The sequence below is a fragment of the Pseudophryne corroboree genome, chromosome 4 (genome assembly GCF_028390025.1).
Source record: "Pseudophryne corroboree isolate aPseCor3 chromosome 4, aPseCor3.hap2, whole genome shotgun sequence".
NCBI classification, from domain to species: domain Eukaryota; kingdom Metazoa; phylum Chordata; class Amphibia; order Anura; family Myobatrachidae; genus Pseudophryne; species Pseudophryne corroboree.
The window spans coordinates 199,338,127-199,354,369 of NC_086447.1; the positions used below are offsets into that span (position 1 = coordinate 199,338,127).

General features: G+C 47.5%; 1 protein-coding gene across 13 annotated transcripts in view; it reads right to left on the bottom strand.

Annotated features, from left to right (window-relative positions):
- The window catches only part of GIGYF2 (GRB10 interacting GYF protein 2), a 452,656-nt gene that overhangs the window by 27,353 nt on the left and 409,060 nt on the right, over positions 1-16,243 (bottom strand). For 12 of the 13 annotated variants that reach the window (XM_063915746.1, XM_063915737.1, XM_063915741.1 and 9 more), the window contains 3 exons: positions 7,611-7,817; positions 7,243-7,362; positions 6,454-6,663 (listed from right to left, as the gene is read on the bottom strand). In XM_063915746.1, the coding sequence (XP_063771816.1) occupies positions 6,454-6,663; positions 7,243-7,362; positions 7,611-7,817 (537 nt within the window). The remainder of the gene's footprint in view (positions 1-6,453; positions 6,664-7,242; positions 7,363-7,610; positions 7,818-16,243) is intronic. The other variant, XM_063915739.1, reaches the window with a different exon arrangement.

Sequence of the window (16,243 nt, forward strand, 5' to 3'; positions counted from 1 at the left end):
AATCTTATTTTCTCTTACGTCCTAGAGGATGCTGGGGACTTCGTAAGGACCATGGGGTTTATACCAAAGCATCCAATCGGGCGGGAGAGTGCGTATGACTCTGCAGCACTGACTGAGCAAACCCTAGGTCCTCATCAGCCAGGGTATCAAACTTGTAGAATTTAGCAAAAGTGTTTGACCCCGACCAAGTCGCCGCTCGGCAAAGTTGTAAAGCCGAGACGCCTCGGGCAGCCGCCCAAGAAGAGCCCACCTTCCTAGTGGAATGGGCCTTAACCGAATTTGGTACCGGCAATCCAGCCGTAGAGTGAGCCTGCTGAATCGTATTACAGATCCAGCGAGCAATAGTCTGCTTCAAAGCAGGAGCGCCAATCTTATTGGCCGCATACAGGATAAACAGAGCCTGTTTTCCTAATTCTAGCCGTCCTGGCTACATAAATTTTTAAGGCCCTAACTACGTCCAGGGATCTGGAATCCTCCAGGTCACTTGTAGCCACAGGCACCACAATAGGTTGATTCATATGGAACGAAGAAACCACTTTAGGCAAAAATTGCGGACGTGTCCTCAATTCAGCTCGATCCACATGAAAAATCAAGTAGGGGCTCTTGTGTGACAAAGCCGCCAATTCTGACACTCGCCTTGCTGATGTAAGGCCAACAACATGACCACCTTCCAGGTAAGAAATTTCAACTCAACCTTGTTAAGCGGTTCAAACCAGTGTGATTTTAGGAACTGCAACACCACGTTCAGGTCCCATGGTGCCACTGGAGGCACAAAAGGGGGCTGGATGTGCAGCACTCCCTTTACAAACATCTGGACTTCTGGAAGAGAGGCCTATTCCTTCTGAAAGAAAATCGAGAGGGCCGAAATCTGTACCTTAACAGAGCCTAATTTCAGACCCATATCCACTCCTGTCTGTAGGAAGTGGAGAAAACGACCCAGATGAAAATCTTCCGTAGGTGCATTCTTGGTCTCACACCAAGACACATACTTTCGCCAGATACGGTGATAATGTTTTATCGTCACCTCCTTCCTAGCCTTTATTAACGTAGGGATGACCTCTTCCGGTATCCCCTTTTTCGCTAGGATTCGGCGTTAAACCGCCATGCCGTCAAACGTAACCGCGGTAAGTCTTGAAATACACAGGGCCCCTGCTGCAACAGGTCTTCCCTCAGAGGAAGAGGCCAGGGATCTCCTGTGAGCATCTCTTGTAGATCCGAGTACCAGGCCCTTCGAGGCCAGTCTGGGACAACGAGTATCGTTCGTACTCCTCTTCGTCTTATGATCCACAACACTTTTGTGATGAGAAGAAGAGAAGGAAACACGTAGAACGATTTGAACACCCACGGTGTTACCAGAGCGTCCACTGCTATTGCCTGAGGGTCCCGAGACCTGGCGCAGTAACTCTGAAGTTTTTTGTTGAGGCGTGACGCCATCATGTCTATTTGAGGAGTTCCCCAAAGACGTGTTACTTCTGCAAAGACTTCTAGATGAAGTCCCTACTCTCCTGGATATAGATCGTGTCTGCTGAGGAAGTCTGCTTCCCAGTTGTCCACTCCCGGAATGAAGACAGATGACAGAGCGCTTACATGATTTTCCGCCCAGCGAAGGATCCTTTTGGCTTCCGCCATCGCGACTCTGCTTTTTGTCCCGCCTTTGCGGTTCACATGAGCCACTGCTGTGACATTGTCTAATTGAATCAGAACCGGTAGGTTTCGAAGAAAATTCTCTGCTTGTCGAAGGCCGTTGTAAATGGCCCTGAGTTCCAACACATTGATGTGTAGACAGGACTCCTGGTCTGACCAAAGACCCTGAAAATGTTTTCCCTGTGTGACCGCTCCCCATCCTCGGAGGCTCGTGTCCGTGGTAACCAGGATCCAATCCTGAATTCCGAACCTGCGACCCTCCAGGAGGTGAGCACTTTGCAACCACCACAGGAAGGACACACTGGTCCCTGGGGACAGAGTTATTTTCCGATGTAAGTGCAAATGGGACCCGGACCACTTGTCCAGAAGGTCCCATTGAAAAGTCCTTGCATGGAACCTGCCGAAGGGAATGGCCTCGTAGGCCGCCACCATTTTCCCCAGAACTCGAGTGCATTGGTGAACTGACACCCTTTTCGGTTTTAGCAGGTCTCTGACCATGTTCTGTATGTCTTGGGCTTTCTCTATTGGGAGGAAGACCTTCATTTGTTCCGTATCCAGTATCATACCTAGGAACGGTAGTCGAGTTGTCGGAATCAACTGTGACTTCGGTAGATTTAGAATCCAACCGTGTTGCTGGAGCACTCTCAGAGAGAGTGCCACACTGCTCAGCAATTTCTCCCTTGATCTCGCTTTTATCAGGAGATCGTCCAAGTATGGGATAATTGTGACTCCATGTTTGCGCAGGACCACCATCATTTCCGCCATTATCTTGGTGAAAATCCTCGGGGCCGTGGAGAGTCCAAACGGCAACGTCTGAAATTGGTAATGACAATCCTGTACAGCGAATCTCAGGTATTCCTGATGGGGGGCATATATGGGGACATGAAGGTACGCATCCTTTATATCCAGAGACACCATAAACTCCCCCTCCTCCATGTTGGCTATTATCGCTCTGAGAGATTCCATTTTGAGTTTGAATCTTCTTATGTACAGGTTTAGGGATTTCAGATTCAAAATAGGTCTGACCGAACCGTCCGGTTTCGGGACCACAAATAGGGTTGAATAGTAACGTCTTCCCTGCTGGTGCAGGGGAACCTTGATTATCACTTGCTGTATACACAGCGTTTGAATTGCAGCTAACACTACATCCCTTTCCGATGTGGAAGCTGGTAGGGCCGATTTGAAAAATCGGCGCGGGGGCACCTCTTCGAATTCCAATTTGTAACCCTGGGAAACTATTTCCAACACCCAGGGATTCAGGTCCGAACTGACCCAGGCATGACTGAAAAGTCGAAGACGTGCCCCCACCGGTGCGGACTCCCTCAGGGGAGCCCCAGCGTCATGCTGTGGGTTTTGGAGCAGCCGGGGAGGACTTTTGCTCCTGGGCACCTGCCGAAGCAGGTGCTCTCTTGCCTCTGCCCTTACCTCTGGCGAGGAAAGAGGATCCCCGACCTCTTTTGGACTTGTGCGACCGAAAGGACTGCATCTGATAGGGTGTTACTTTCTTTTGCTGTTGGGGAATATATGGTAAAAAAATTTGATTTACCTGCTGTAGCTGTGGAAACCAGGTCCGTCAGCCCATCCCCAAACAACACATCACCCTTATAGGGTAGTACTTCCATATGTTTCTTGGAATCCGCATCACCCGTCCACTGGCGAGTCCATAAGGATCTTCTCGCTGAGACAGACATGGCATTGGCCCTAGAAGCTAGCAATCCAATGTCCCTTTGAGCATCCCTCATAAATAAGACTGCGTCCTTAATATGGGCTAGAGTTAGGAACATAGTATCCTTATCCATATTATCAAATTGATCTGTCAGCTCATCTGTCCAAGCTGCAATTGCGCTACACACCCATGCCGACGCAATTGTCGGTCTTAGCACAGCCCCCGTATGAGAATAAATACACTTTAAGGTAGTTTCTTGCCTGCGATCTGCAGGGTCCTTAAGGGCTGCTGTGTCAGGAGACGGTAGCGCCACTTTCTTGGACAAGCGCGTCAGGGCCTTGTCCACAGTGGGGGGTGATTCCCAAATCTCCCTGTCCTGCTTAGGGAAAGGGTATGCCATATAAATTCTTTTGGGGATCTGCGGTCTCTTATCCGGAGTCTCCCAAGCTTTTCCAAAGAATTAATTTAATTCATGAGATGTGGGAAAGTTAATAATCTGTTTCTTTTCCTTAAACATGTGTACCCTTGTGTCGGGGACCAAGGGTTCATCCACAATATGCAACACATCCCTTATTGCCACAATCATACACTGAATGGTTTTAGTCACCCTAGGGTGCAATTTTGCTTCGTCATAGTCGACACTGGAATCAGAATCCGTGTCGGTAGTAGTGTCTTGTGTTAAGGGACGCTTTTGAGACCCCGACGGGCCCTGTGAGTCGGTCCAATCTGAGGATTGACTCCCTGATGTCCCCCCTAAATCAGCCTTATCAAGCCTTTTATGTAAAGATGCCACACTTGCATTCAACATATGCCACATGTCCATCCAATCTGGAGTCGGCACAACCGACGGGGACACACCACTCATTTGCTCCACCTCCTCCTTGGAGAAGCCTTCCGCCTCAGACATGTCGACACACATACCGACACCCCGCACACACAGGGATTAACCTATAAGGGGACAAAACCCCAACCAGGCCCTTAGGAGAGAGAGAGAGTATGCCAGCACACACCCAGCCCATATATATATATATATATATATATATATATATATATATATATATATATATATATATATATAATGACCAGATTCCCACTCACTGCGCTCAAAATGCCCCCCTCCTCTTTTTTCCAGCCTGAATGTTCAGCAGGGGAGAGACCATGGAGCCAGCGTTTTCCTCATGCAGCTTCTGTGGAGAAAATGGCGCTGGTTAGTGCTGGGGATCAAGCTCCGCCCACCCGACGGCGGGCTTCGGTCCCGGTGATTTTTTTTTATAGAAAATGGCGGGGGATCGTAGAATTACTGCCCAGCAGCCTAATCTACCTTGTTAGTGCCCAAATGTGAGGTTTATTGCTGCCCAGGGCGCCCCCCCCCCCCCTGCGCCCTGCACCCTTCAGTGCTGCTCTGTGTGTGTGTATGGGAGCAATGGCGCGCAGCTTACCGCTGCGCGCCTTACCTCATGAAGATCTGATGTCTTCTGCCGCCTATGATGTCTTCTGCCATCTCATACTCACCCGGCTTCTATCTTCGGCATCTGTGAGGAGGACGGTGGCGCGGTACCGGGACGAACCCCAGGTGAGACCTGTGTTCCGACTCCCTCCGGAGCTAATGGTGTCCAGTAGCCTTAGAAACAGAGCCCAACTTGACAAGCCAGCTCTGCTTCTCTCCTCGGTCCCACGATGCAGGGAGCCTGTTGCCAACAGGACTCCCTGAAAATAAAAAACCTAACAAAATTCTTTTTCCACAGAAAACTCTGGAGAGCTCTCTGCAGTGCACCCATTCTCCTCTGGGCACAAGATCTAACTGAGGTCTGGAGGAGGGGCATAGAGGGAGGAGCCAGTGCACACCAATAGTCAAAGTTCTTTTTAGGTGCCCTATCTCCTGCGGAGCCCGTCTATACCCCATGGTCCTTACGGAGTCCCCAGCATCCTCTAGGACGTAAGAGAAAACCCCATTTAAAACCCATGTCGACCTAATGGCCGTGTGGACCCATTTCCTGTGTCGACCTAGTCACTGTTGACCAATAGGTGTCGACCTAATGTGTGTTGACCTAGACACTGTCGACCTTGAGTCCCATACCCCCTACAAACTGTACATGCACTGTGCAATTGCTTGCGCACTGACTGAGATTTAAAGTGAGAACGGAGTTAGAGCTCCATTCGGGGGAATGGGTGTGTCTGGGTGATAACTGTGTGAACAAATCAGTCTTCTGGAAGTGTCACGTGGTCACTATGGGCGTGTAGACCAGACGGTATCCGAATGCTAAGCAACAAAGCAAGTTGACACAGGAAAGGTCGCCACAGGAAGAGGTTGACATGAGATTTAAAAAAATAAAAATAAAATAATTTTCAATCCTTTCCATACTTTACCATCCATGTGGACTACGACTGGGAATAGTAACCTGCGCCGAGCACAGCAGTAGCGGAGCGAGGCACCTTGCCCGCAGCATGGAGAGTGAAGTGAGCGATGCAAGGGGGCACGGTGCACTGATTGGGGTTCCTGGTCACTTTATGGAGTAAATGACCCCCCCCCCCCCCCCCCCCCCTCATGTCAACCTTTTTGTCATGTCGACCAAATGCCTGTTGACCTTTTGGTGTTGACCTGTCAACCTTTCTCAGGTCAACCCTATGATCCATAACTGACCAGATCTTCTGGAGCGTGTGGACACAGAACGCTTGTTTCTGATGCATCTTTTGCACCCAATAGTGGGTCTAAGTGCCAATGCCAATACTGGCTGCTTACTGAAACAGTGGGTGGTGCAGCGACCCGCATGAAGATGGGTGAATAATCAGCATCGGCGGTGGGATACTCGTATTCGCATAATACAAGGGGGCAAAAAAGGGGTTGCAGGTGCGTCCAATTCTAAGTCAGGCCTTTTGTTAACTAGTACTGTTCAGTAGGAAAGCCACATTTCAGAGAGGAATAGCACTTCCAGCACTTCGAACAGAAAACCTTTGTTTATTGCAGGGATGGGGAACCTTCGGCCCTCCAGCTGTTATTGAACTACACATCCCAGCATTACCTGCAACAGTTTTAGCATGGTCAAATAGCAAAACTGTAGCCAGGCATACTGGTATGTGTAGTTCAACAACAGTTGGAGGGCCAAAGGTTCCCCATCCCTGCTTTATTGGATAGGGATACTCACAGGAGCAGCAGGTGCAGGCGGAAGCGTGATGTTTGCTGGTCGGCCACGGCCTCCCTGTGGCTGCACACTCTGCATTTGCCTGGCTTCTTCCTGCTGGATCTCCAGGAGAGACTTCATGCTGCCAGTAGATTTGCTCACATTGCCCCAGCCAGGCATCTTTTGCTGTTGTTGCTGCTGCACAGACTTCATCTCCTGCTGCTGTCGTCGCTGCTGCCGAGATAAAGAGCAGAAACACCATTGTATGCCACTGCAACCAGCAGCTGATCATAAAACTGCTTTAAAGTGTGTTCCCAACCACCCCCAAGATGTACCACATCCATCTTTTGTTACTGTAGCAATGGACAGCCTGGAGTGTTTGATTTGTATGCTAGTGTAGTTCATACAGTATGCCATTTAGTTTAGCAATCAAACTTCGCTATGGAAAGCAGAAGACTCTCTATGCAAGCCTATCCCCTGCTCTCACTGCATTCATGTTTAACTCACATTCTTAAATTTGTAAGTCTGCTACTTATTTTTATCACACTCACAGTTTACAGTAGAGGAGATTGTATATAAAGAAAAGATATTCAAAAGCGATGAGAAATATATATATATATATATATATATATATATATATATATATATATATATATATATATATATATATTTATTGAGTATCCCTTATCCAAAATTAATTTACTATTAATTCATACGGAGTGCCAGCACATTGCAGAAAAAATAATAATAATAAAAATTATATATATATATATATATATATAAAACTTAAAGTGGGCTTCAGCCTGCACGCACCTCTTCTTGCTTCTGTCGCTCTCTCTCCTCTTCTAGTTTCTGTATCTCAGCCAAAGATAATGTTGACTGAGAGGATCCTCCCGAATTCACCTGCTGCCCCCAAGTGGATGAAGATGGTAACTGGAAGAAAAATAATACGACATGCCAGAACCATAATAAATAAAAAAAATAAAAAATTTGATTATGTTAATACCAAGGAATATTTATTTATATATTACTTTTTGCATTTAGTGACCAAAAATTGTACATGATTTCTAGCCTAACTGATAAAGTTATTAGAAAAAAAAAATGGATACTTTATTTCTGGACAGAGAATAGCTAATAAATAAGGACAGAGTTAGTATGGCACCCTAAATAATTGCCACAACCTTCATCTGCGCCAGTTGTTGCTGCTGCTGTTGCTGCTGCAAGCGCCTAAGTGCTTCCTGTTGCTGCTGCCTCTGTCTTTGAAGCTCTTTCAGCCTCTGAGCCTCCTCTTGCTTCTTGCGCTCCTCTTCCTCCTGCCGTATTTGTGCTTCCTCCAACAACTGCTGTGCAGCCTCCTCCTCTTCTCGTGCCCATCTAGCTGCCTCTTCCTAGAAAGAGTGTGTCAGAGATAACAGGTAAATGTACTGAATGAAACAAAATGAGGACTACAGTTAAAGCATAAAATGTAAGAGACTTTGCTGCACTGTGAATATGCCACACAACAACAGAGACCCTTTGGCGTATTTATAATGGGTGCAGTGTGTGCGGTGCACACCGTCCCCTGGGGTCCAGGGGGGCCCACACAGCACACCATGTACCCATTTTATTCAATACTTACCTTCTGGAGTACCACATCGGAAGCAGGCGGCCTGCAGGAATCTCCAGGAAAATGGCATGCCAGGTATTTTCCTAATGTTTCGAGCATGCGCAGTACTATGATCTCAGGGAAAATGGCCACAGCACCATTTTCCTAGAGAGCTGCGCATGCGAACTAGACTCCGGGATAGCGCTGATGTACCCTAGTGCCCAAAGTCTACAGCACTGCCGGCAAGAGGAGAGGGTACCCAGACGGATCCTGCTCAATGGCCTCCTCCTCTCGATACGCACCTAGCAGAGAATCTAGTACTAAATATTGCAAGGTCTCTATAAACAGCAAAATTATTATCTAACATACACTTAAGTACTACAAACTAATCATTAACAAATCTATGCATGTAGAGATGCTTTATAATACCCCTGTCTAAACTCTAGCAGAAAAGTGCAGGGTGTGTGTGTGTGTGTGTGTGGTGTGTGTGTGTGTGTGTGTGTGTGTGTGTGTGTGTGTGTGTGTAAGGAAAAACCCCGCCATACTCTGCCTCTCACCTGGTCATGAAAACCTACAGGACCGTGTCTGTAGGCGTAAGCCGCAGCTCAGCGCTACTTTAGCAGTAGGCTGGGGCTTGTCCTATCATGAATCAGAAGTTTGCTCCAGCAGGCAGAGAAGTCACTCCAGTAGGCTTATGTGATCTGTAGAAGGAAGAGCCCCGGACACACGCTATAAAGTTTTTAGTTAACATTTTAGTATCTACACGGACTGGCTCCTCTACCACAGTTAATTCACGTAGTGCCCCCCAGCTTGGATGCTAGAGGAAAAGGATTCATCCAGCTAAACATTTTCTTTTTGTATTCATGGGGTCATTGGAATATGCCAGAACCCAAAGCTGTCCACTAAGGCAGGGAATGCACCTGTGCTCAAAGCTAGCATCCCTAGAGAAGAAGGCGCCAGACTGATAGAATTTCATGAAGATGTGTACAGAAGACCACATAGATGCCCTACAAAGTTGCTCCGCCAAGGCAACACACCAAGAAACCCAGTAGAAGCCAAATGGCCGAGTTAAGTAGGCCATCACCAAGTCCGGAATAGTCTTGCTGGCCAAGAAATAGGCCATTTTAATCTAGCGAGCAAGGGTCTGTTGGTAGCAAACCAACCCCTCTTGTGGACATCACAGAACACAAAGTGAATCCGAACATTGGAGGTCCTACGTCCAGTACACACAACACGCGTGGATCCTACAGGGCCTACTCTGGAAGAAGGGTGTGGTATTGAAAGTCGACAGTAACTAGGTCGACAATGTCTTGGTCGACAGTAACTAGGTCGACATGTTCTAGGTCGACAGGTCAAAAGGTCGACATGAGTTTTTAATGTTATTTTGGTGTCGTTTTCTTCGTAGAGTGACCGGGAACCCCAATTAGTGCACCGCGTCACCTCGCCATGCTTCGGGCATGGTGCCTACGCTCCGCTACCGCTTCGCTCGGCACAGATTACCGTTCCAATCGTAGTCTACGTGGGTCGTTAAGTATGAAAAGGTTAAAAAAAAGAAAAAAATTGTGAAAAACTCATATCGACCTTTTGACCAAGAACATGTCGAACTAAAGACCCTGTCGACCTAGTTACTGTCGATCAATAAGGGTCGACCTAGACATTGTCGACCTAGTTACTGTCGACATTCAATCCGGATCCCCTGGAAGAAAAAGTACAATTTCTTGGTTTATATAGAATATAGAAAAAATTCCCTCCTGGTCCATAATACCACATGGCAGGGGCATATTGGCCATAGGGCTCACCAGGAAGATTAGTGGTAGGCTGGCATGTCTGCGGAGCCTGTTTTGTGTGTTGTCATGTGGCACCACCATCCACATGACAGGCAGCCCACCGCACACAGTACACTGTATTGTCCCCATTCATTCTGTTATTCCATCTCTGCAGTAGAGCAACTCTGCCACAATCAGGCCCTACGAGGCCCACCTCAACAGACCGCTTCCATAAATCTGACGGGCTGGTTTTCCATCCCAATCCACCCCGGCCACACAGTTCGGTAAAAGATCAGAAAATGTTATTTGAGACAAGCCACTGAAGTCAGACAGCTTACGAGCAGGGGAGTTAGCGAAAAGGAACAAGCGAGCCATGAGAGGTCCACAGATTCTAAATATTTGAAGTGATGATACGAAAGAGCCAGCAACACTAGAACTAAATCCCATGGGGCAATTGGGGGAAGAGCAGGGTCTGTCTACACAACTGGAATAAGAGCAATATTGCACTGGAACTAGACCAAGTGAGATGAGACCTGAACTTTGAGGGAAGATAGATGTAGAGCCAACTGAAACATGTTCCTGCAAAAAGGTGGAAAGTTGGAATAATGCTGGATCCAGAACACCAGGCAAAATAGACCCACCACCACCTCAAGAGGAAAGATCTGGCAGCAGCGCTGCTCCTGCAGTACAGGAAATTTGATCACAAGAAAACCTCTATTTTTCGGTCCATGACATCTATAAGACAGGCCACATTTGGAAGCAGCATGGTGGCCCTAGCGAGCCATGCTACTGGGGCGTCCACCAGGGAAGGAATTACACATTTTGCTTGGTTGTCGGAAGGGAGGGAAAAGTCATCATACGTTTGGACAACTGGAAACACCTATTTGGCTGATTCCAGGCTTGCACAAAGATGTCCTATAGCTGAGTGGAGGAAGGAAAAGTAACATTCTCCTTTTTGCATTTGAAGGAGGCGCTCTGAGAAAAAGCACCCTCCCAGTCCTTATTAAGTAGCGTGGCCATAACAGTGGCAATTAAGGGCACAACATTCAACATTTTCATCTGCCTGTAAGGATGACAAATACAAAACCAAGGGAAAGTTGTCCCCTGCCTGAGAGTAGACTTTAAAGTTGGACTCATACCCTGAAAATGTAGGGGGGTAGTCATAGGACACTTGGACAGATGTTGGATAACTGCCAGATACAACATCTTTTGTAAAAAAAATTAGAGACCAGTCTCTAACTGATTGGGATAAGCCCTGAACTCAGGGTGGTTAACCCAGAACAAGCTGGAGAGTGACCGGTAAAGAGGAAAGTCCGACCTTAAAACTATCTACATGGGACGTCTTGAAGCATGACAACTATTTTGCTAGTTCCAGCATGACCTGGGACAAGGTAAAGCCCATGCTGGCTACTGCCGGGCCCCACTACCAGGGAACCTGGCCACTGCGCTGCAGCAAAGCAGTTATCACAGAGCATCTCTGTGATCCTAAGCTGTACAGAATTTATCCTAACCATTTCTGCTGGAACTGGACTTCAGCACAGTACCGCACCCGCTCTCCTGGGCAGCCTTGGGGGAATTTCCTTTGGCAGACATGTTTGTTCCCTAAAAAAAGGGAACAGCCACACATGGCACATACAGTAGAGAGTCACGGAACAAAAGGAAAACCAGCATCTATATAGAAAATGACTAAGCAATAAAAGTACTACAATATAACAGGTAATGCCTTTAAAATGACACTGAAACTCAAGGATACTGAGATTGTAGGATACTGAAATGACACAGTAAGCTGTTTCATGTAATTAAACTGTATGATAGGACAGTAAACAGCTGGAAATCAATTGACCTATGTGATATTAAGATTATGTACTATACAGCAGAAGAGAGGATTTTGGTACTTACCAATAAATCTATTTCTCTGAATCCACTCGGGGACACTGGAATACTAAACAGTACAATATATGTAAATCAACTGCAGTGCACAGCTGGCTCTTCCCCTTTCACGCACCCCTCCCTCCAGTTTAAAAATTGTATGAAGAGAAGAGGGAACATGAAATAAACATTAAGGAAGGAACCAAACACGTCATGGCATAGCACGTTAATTTGAAAACTATCAAACAGTTATCTAACAAGAACAAACCAGATTGAACCAAATTAACAAGAACACACAGGCAGGTAGCACCGAGGTGGGCGTCCAGTGTCCCCGAGTGGATTCAGAGAAAATAGGATTTTTATTACCTACCGGTAAATCCTTTTCTCATAGTCCATAAGGGATATTGGGAAGACTTAGTACGATGGGGTATAGACGGTGACCAAAGGAGCCGGTGCACTTTAAATTTCTTCATTGGGGGTGCTGGCTCTTCCCCTCTATGCCACCTTCCACAGGTAGTTATAGGTAAAATAGTGCCCGAAGGGGAAAGGACATACTTGAGAGAAGCAACAAACAGCAACAGCTGAACAGGTAACCATAAAAAGAGAACCTGCAGAAAAGTCAACATACTGAGGCGGGCGCCCAATATCCCTTAGGGACTACGAGAAAAGGATTTACCGGTAGGTAAATTAAAATCCTATTTTTTCTAGCATCCATAATAGATATTGGGGACGTCCCAAAGCTTCCAGAACCACCAGGAATGTGCGGAGACTTTTGCAGCAACGCCTGCCCAAACTGGGTATCCTCTTTGGCCAGGGTATCAAACTTGTAGAACTTTACAAAAGTGTTCTTCCCTGACCAGGTAGCAGCTCGGCATAGTTGCAAGGCCAAGACTCCACGGGCAGCCGCCCAGGAATAGCCCACTAATCTTGTAGAGTGGGCCTTCAGACACTTAGGAACAGGTAAGGCTGCCGACACATAGGCCTGTTGTATAGTAAGTCTAAGCTAACGAGCAATGGACTGCTTCAAAGCAGGGCAACCCTTTTTCTGTGCATCATAGAGCACGAACAAGGCATCCATCTTTCTGATGTGAGCCGTTTGCTTGACATAATTCTTTAAGGCTTGCACCACATTCAATGCCTCCGGAGGAGCAGAAGTGCCAGAACTTGACGGAACCACAATATGTTGATTCAAGTGGAACGCAAAGACAACCTTTGGCAGGGTGACAGCACCCCATCCTCTCAGACTCGCATCTGTCGTGAGGAGGATCCAATCCTGAATCCCGAAACTCCGGCCTTCCAGAAGATTGGAGGACTGCAGCCACCACAGGAGGGAAATCCTGGCCTGAGGTGACAGGCCATATCATCCGGTGTATCTGTAGATGTGATCCGGACCACTTGCTCAGGAGATCCAATTGAAATGTTCTTGCATGGAACCTCCCATATTGGATCGCCTCGTATGAGGCAACCATCTTCCCCAACAATCTTATGCAAAGATGGATGGAAACACAAGCAGGTTGGAGCACCATGCAGACCATCTCCTGAAGTGTTCTCGTCTTGTCCTCTGGGAGGAACACCTTCTGGGACACCGTATCCAATAACATCCCCAAGAACAGGAGCCGCTGAGTTGGTTCCAGGTGGGACTTCTGTAGATTGAGAATCCACCCATGGCGTGCCAGAAGTTGGATAGTGTGGTTGATATGGAGCTATAAAAGCTCCCTGGATCTTGCTTTTATCTGAAGATCGTCCAAGTAAGGGACAACATTGACCCCCAGGACCCGGAGTTGGAACATCATCTCCGCCATCACCTTCGTGAAAACACTCGGAGCCGTGGACAGGCAGAAGGGTAGTGCCAGGAACTGGTAGTGATCGTCCAGTAGGGCAAACCTCAGAAAAGCCTGATAAGGTGGCTAAATTGGAATATAAAAGGTAGGCGTCTTTGATATCCAGGGAAACCAGGAACTCCTGTTCATCCAGACCGGCAATCACTGCCCTCAGGGATTCCGTTTTGAACTTGAAAACCTTTAGGTAACGATTCAAGGACTTTAGGTTAAAAATGGGCCGTACCGAGCAGTCCGGCTTTGGAACCACAAACAGGTGGAGTAATAACCCCTGCCTCGTTGTGGTATCGGTACTGGGACAATGACGTGGGACTGGACCAACTTTTGGATGGCCTGTTGCAACATAACCTGCATATCCTCCAAAGCTGGTAAGCTTGATCTGAAAAATCGTTGGGGAGGAGTACCGTCGAACTCCAGCTACTAGCCCTGAGAAATGAGGTCCCTTGCCCAGGTTATCCTGGCAGGAGCTTTCCCATATGTGGCTGAAGTGACACAGTCAAGCTCCCACCTCGAGATCCAGTCAGGGTGGGTGGGCACGGTCATGCTGAGGACTTTGTGAAAGCAGAACTGGTGCTCTGTTTCTGAGAACCGGTGTTCGCAGGTCTTCTTTTCTTACCTCTGGTGCCTCTAGCCGCATTGGAGGCACCTCTGGCCCTAGATCGAAATCAGTAAGACCGAAAGGACTGAACAGACGGCCCTGGGTAGGAACGCCTAACGGAGGGGCCCCAGAGGGGAGAAACATGGATTTCCCCACAGTAACTTTAGAAATCCACGTATCCAACGCAACCCCAAAGAGCCATTCCCCAGAATAGGGGAGAGACTTCACACTGCGCTTGGACTCTGCGTCCGTTATCCACTGATGCAACCACAAGGCCCTGCGCGCCACCACTGCCATGGCAGAGGTCCTAGTATTAATATTGCCCATCTCCTTGAGCGAGTCACATAGGACGCGTGCAGTGTCCTGAATGTGCTTCAGGAGAGTCACCGTAGTGACCAGAGGCATATCCCTGGAGAGTCCCTCCTGAATTTGAGAAGCCCACGTGTGAATGGCATGGGTCCGCCAGCAACCCGCTATGACCGGACTTTGTGATACACCTGCTGCTGTGTAAATTGACTTTAGTGTAGTCTCTATTTTTCTGTCCCCAGGGTCCTTTATGGTAAAGGAGCCCGGGGAAGGCAGCGCCTCCTTTTTTGACAGTAGAGAGACTGATACGTCAACCCCCGGGGGTTCTTCCCAGAATTTCCTACCTTCAGGAGAAATTGGGAAAGTGCGCAAAAATCTTTTTGACACTTGGTATTTTTTGTCTGGATTTTTCCAGGCGAACTTAAACAGGTCATCTAACTCTGCAGAATCAGGGAAAGTTACATGAGGCTTGTTCTGTGTAAAGAAAAATTACTGTGACGCAGCGTCCTCTAGAGGGAGCTTTAACACATCCCGTATAGCCAGTATAGAGGTTTAATACTCTGAGTAGAAGTGGAATCCCCACTAACGGGATCCAAGTCCTCCCCATTCTCCTGTACATCTTCATCTGAATCAGAGAGTAGAGCAGGTAAACCACGCTTTTGTGGTCCTAAGTGAGAGTGTGGGGGCTGTGTAACATCTGCCCTGGCAGCTAAGTCTGCAACAGCCTGTTGTAATAGCTGAGTTTTTTTGAACATTAGCAGTGAGTTGTGATGACATATCAGACATCATATTTTTAAGGGCACCTAGCAGTAAGGCTCTTGACCCTCTCCCCCAGCCCTCTCACTAAGTTGTGAAGACTGGCTGCATTGTTCACAGGAAACAGAATCATATGATAAGGGAGGGGAATCTGGTGTGGCATACACTGCATAGTTTGTTTATCCATGTTCACAGTAAAGCACAATCACATACACAGGCTTCACTACACCCTTCGCTACACCCTGTACCAGTTTGCCAGAGTTTTCTGAGTGTCAGGAGGAGCTGTGTGTGCCTGCTGCTGCTATAAGCAGAGGAAGTCGCAAAAATACTGCTGGTCCCGCTCTGAAGTAGCTCCGCCCCTCCCAATGGCGCCGCAGCTACAGTGTTCTTTTGTCGAAGTCAAAAATATTATAGTCACACACATCATGTGCAAACACCACACAGAGTGGCCTCTGTGCGGGTGCCTGTTCTGCAGTGCGTGAGCATACTCGCACATTGCGTATATTGGCTCACGAGGTCCCGCGTATTAGCGCGTGGTATAAGTGAATACGGTAGCATATGCATTCGCATGGAAAATCCACAAAGACATATCTCATATTTAATCCACATAGCACATAATTTACACATAGCTTACATGCACCACACCAGCGAGTTACATTTGCTTCAAAGGTACAACAACAGAGGGATTCGACTTTACAGGATATGAGGGGACAGAATTAGGTTAGGAGGTGGTGTTTGGTATCCAGCTGTAAGGTATTTCAAGGGCAATATTCCGGTAGCAGTTTGCAGAAGGTAGCACGCTCCTGCGCATATCTATTAATATTACACTGTATTTACTGTACTCTTGATATTTGGCGGGAACCCAGTGGAGAACATCTGCAAGTGCACCTGGACCAGGCATCGTCCACCTATTCAAACCGACCTATGACCCCTCCTGTACTGTAAATGACCAGCCCTTTGACCTATGGGTGAAGGGATTACAGTTTCTATTGTTTCATGATTTGGACTAATGTATAAAAGCCAAGCCTCCTGGCCAGTCAGACACATTCTCTGAAGGTCATCTATCTAGATTGACTGAGGACCGGAACCGGGAGGC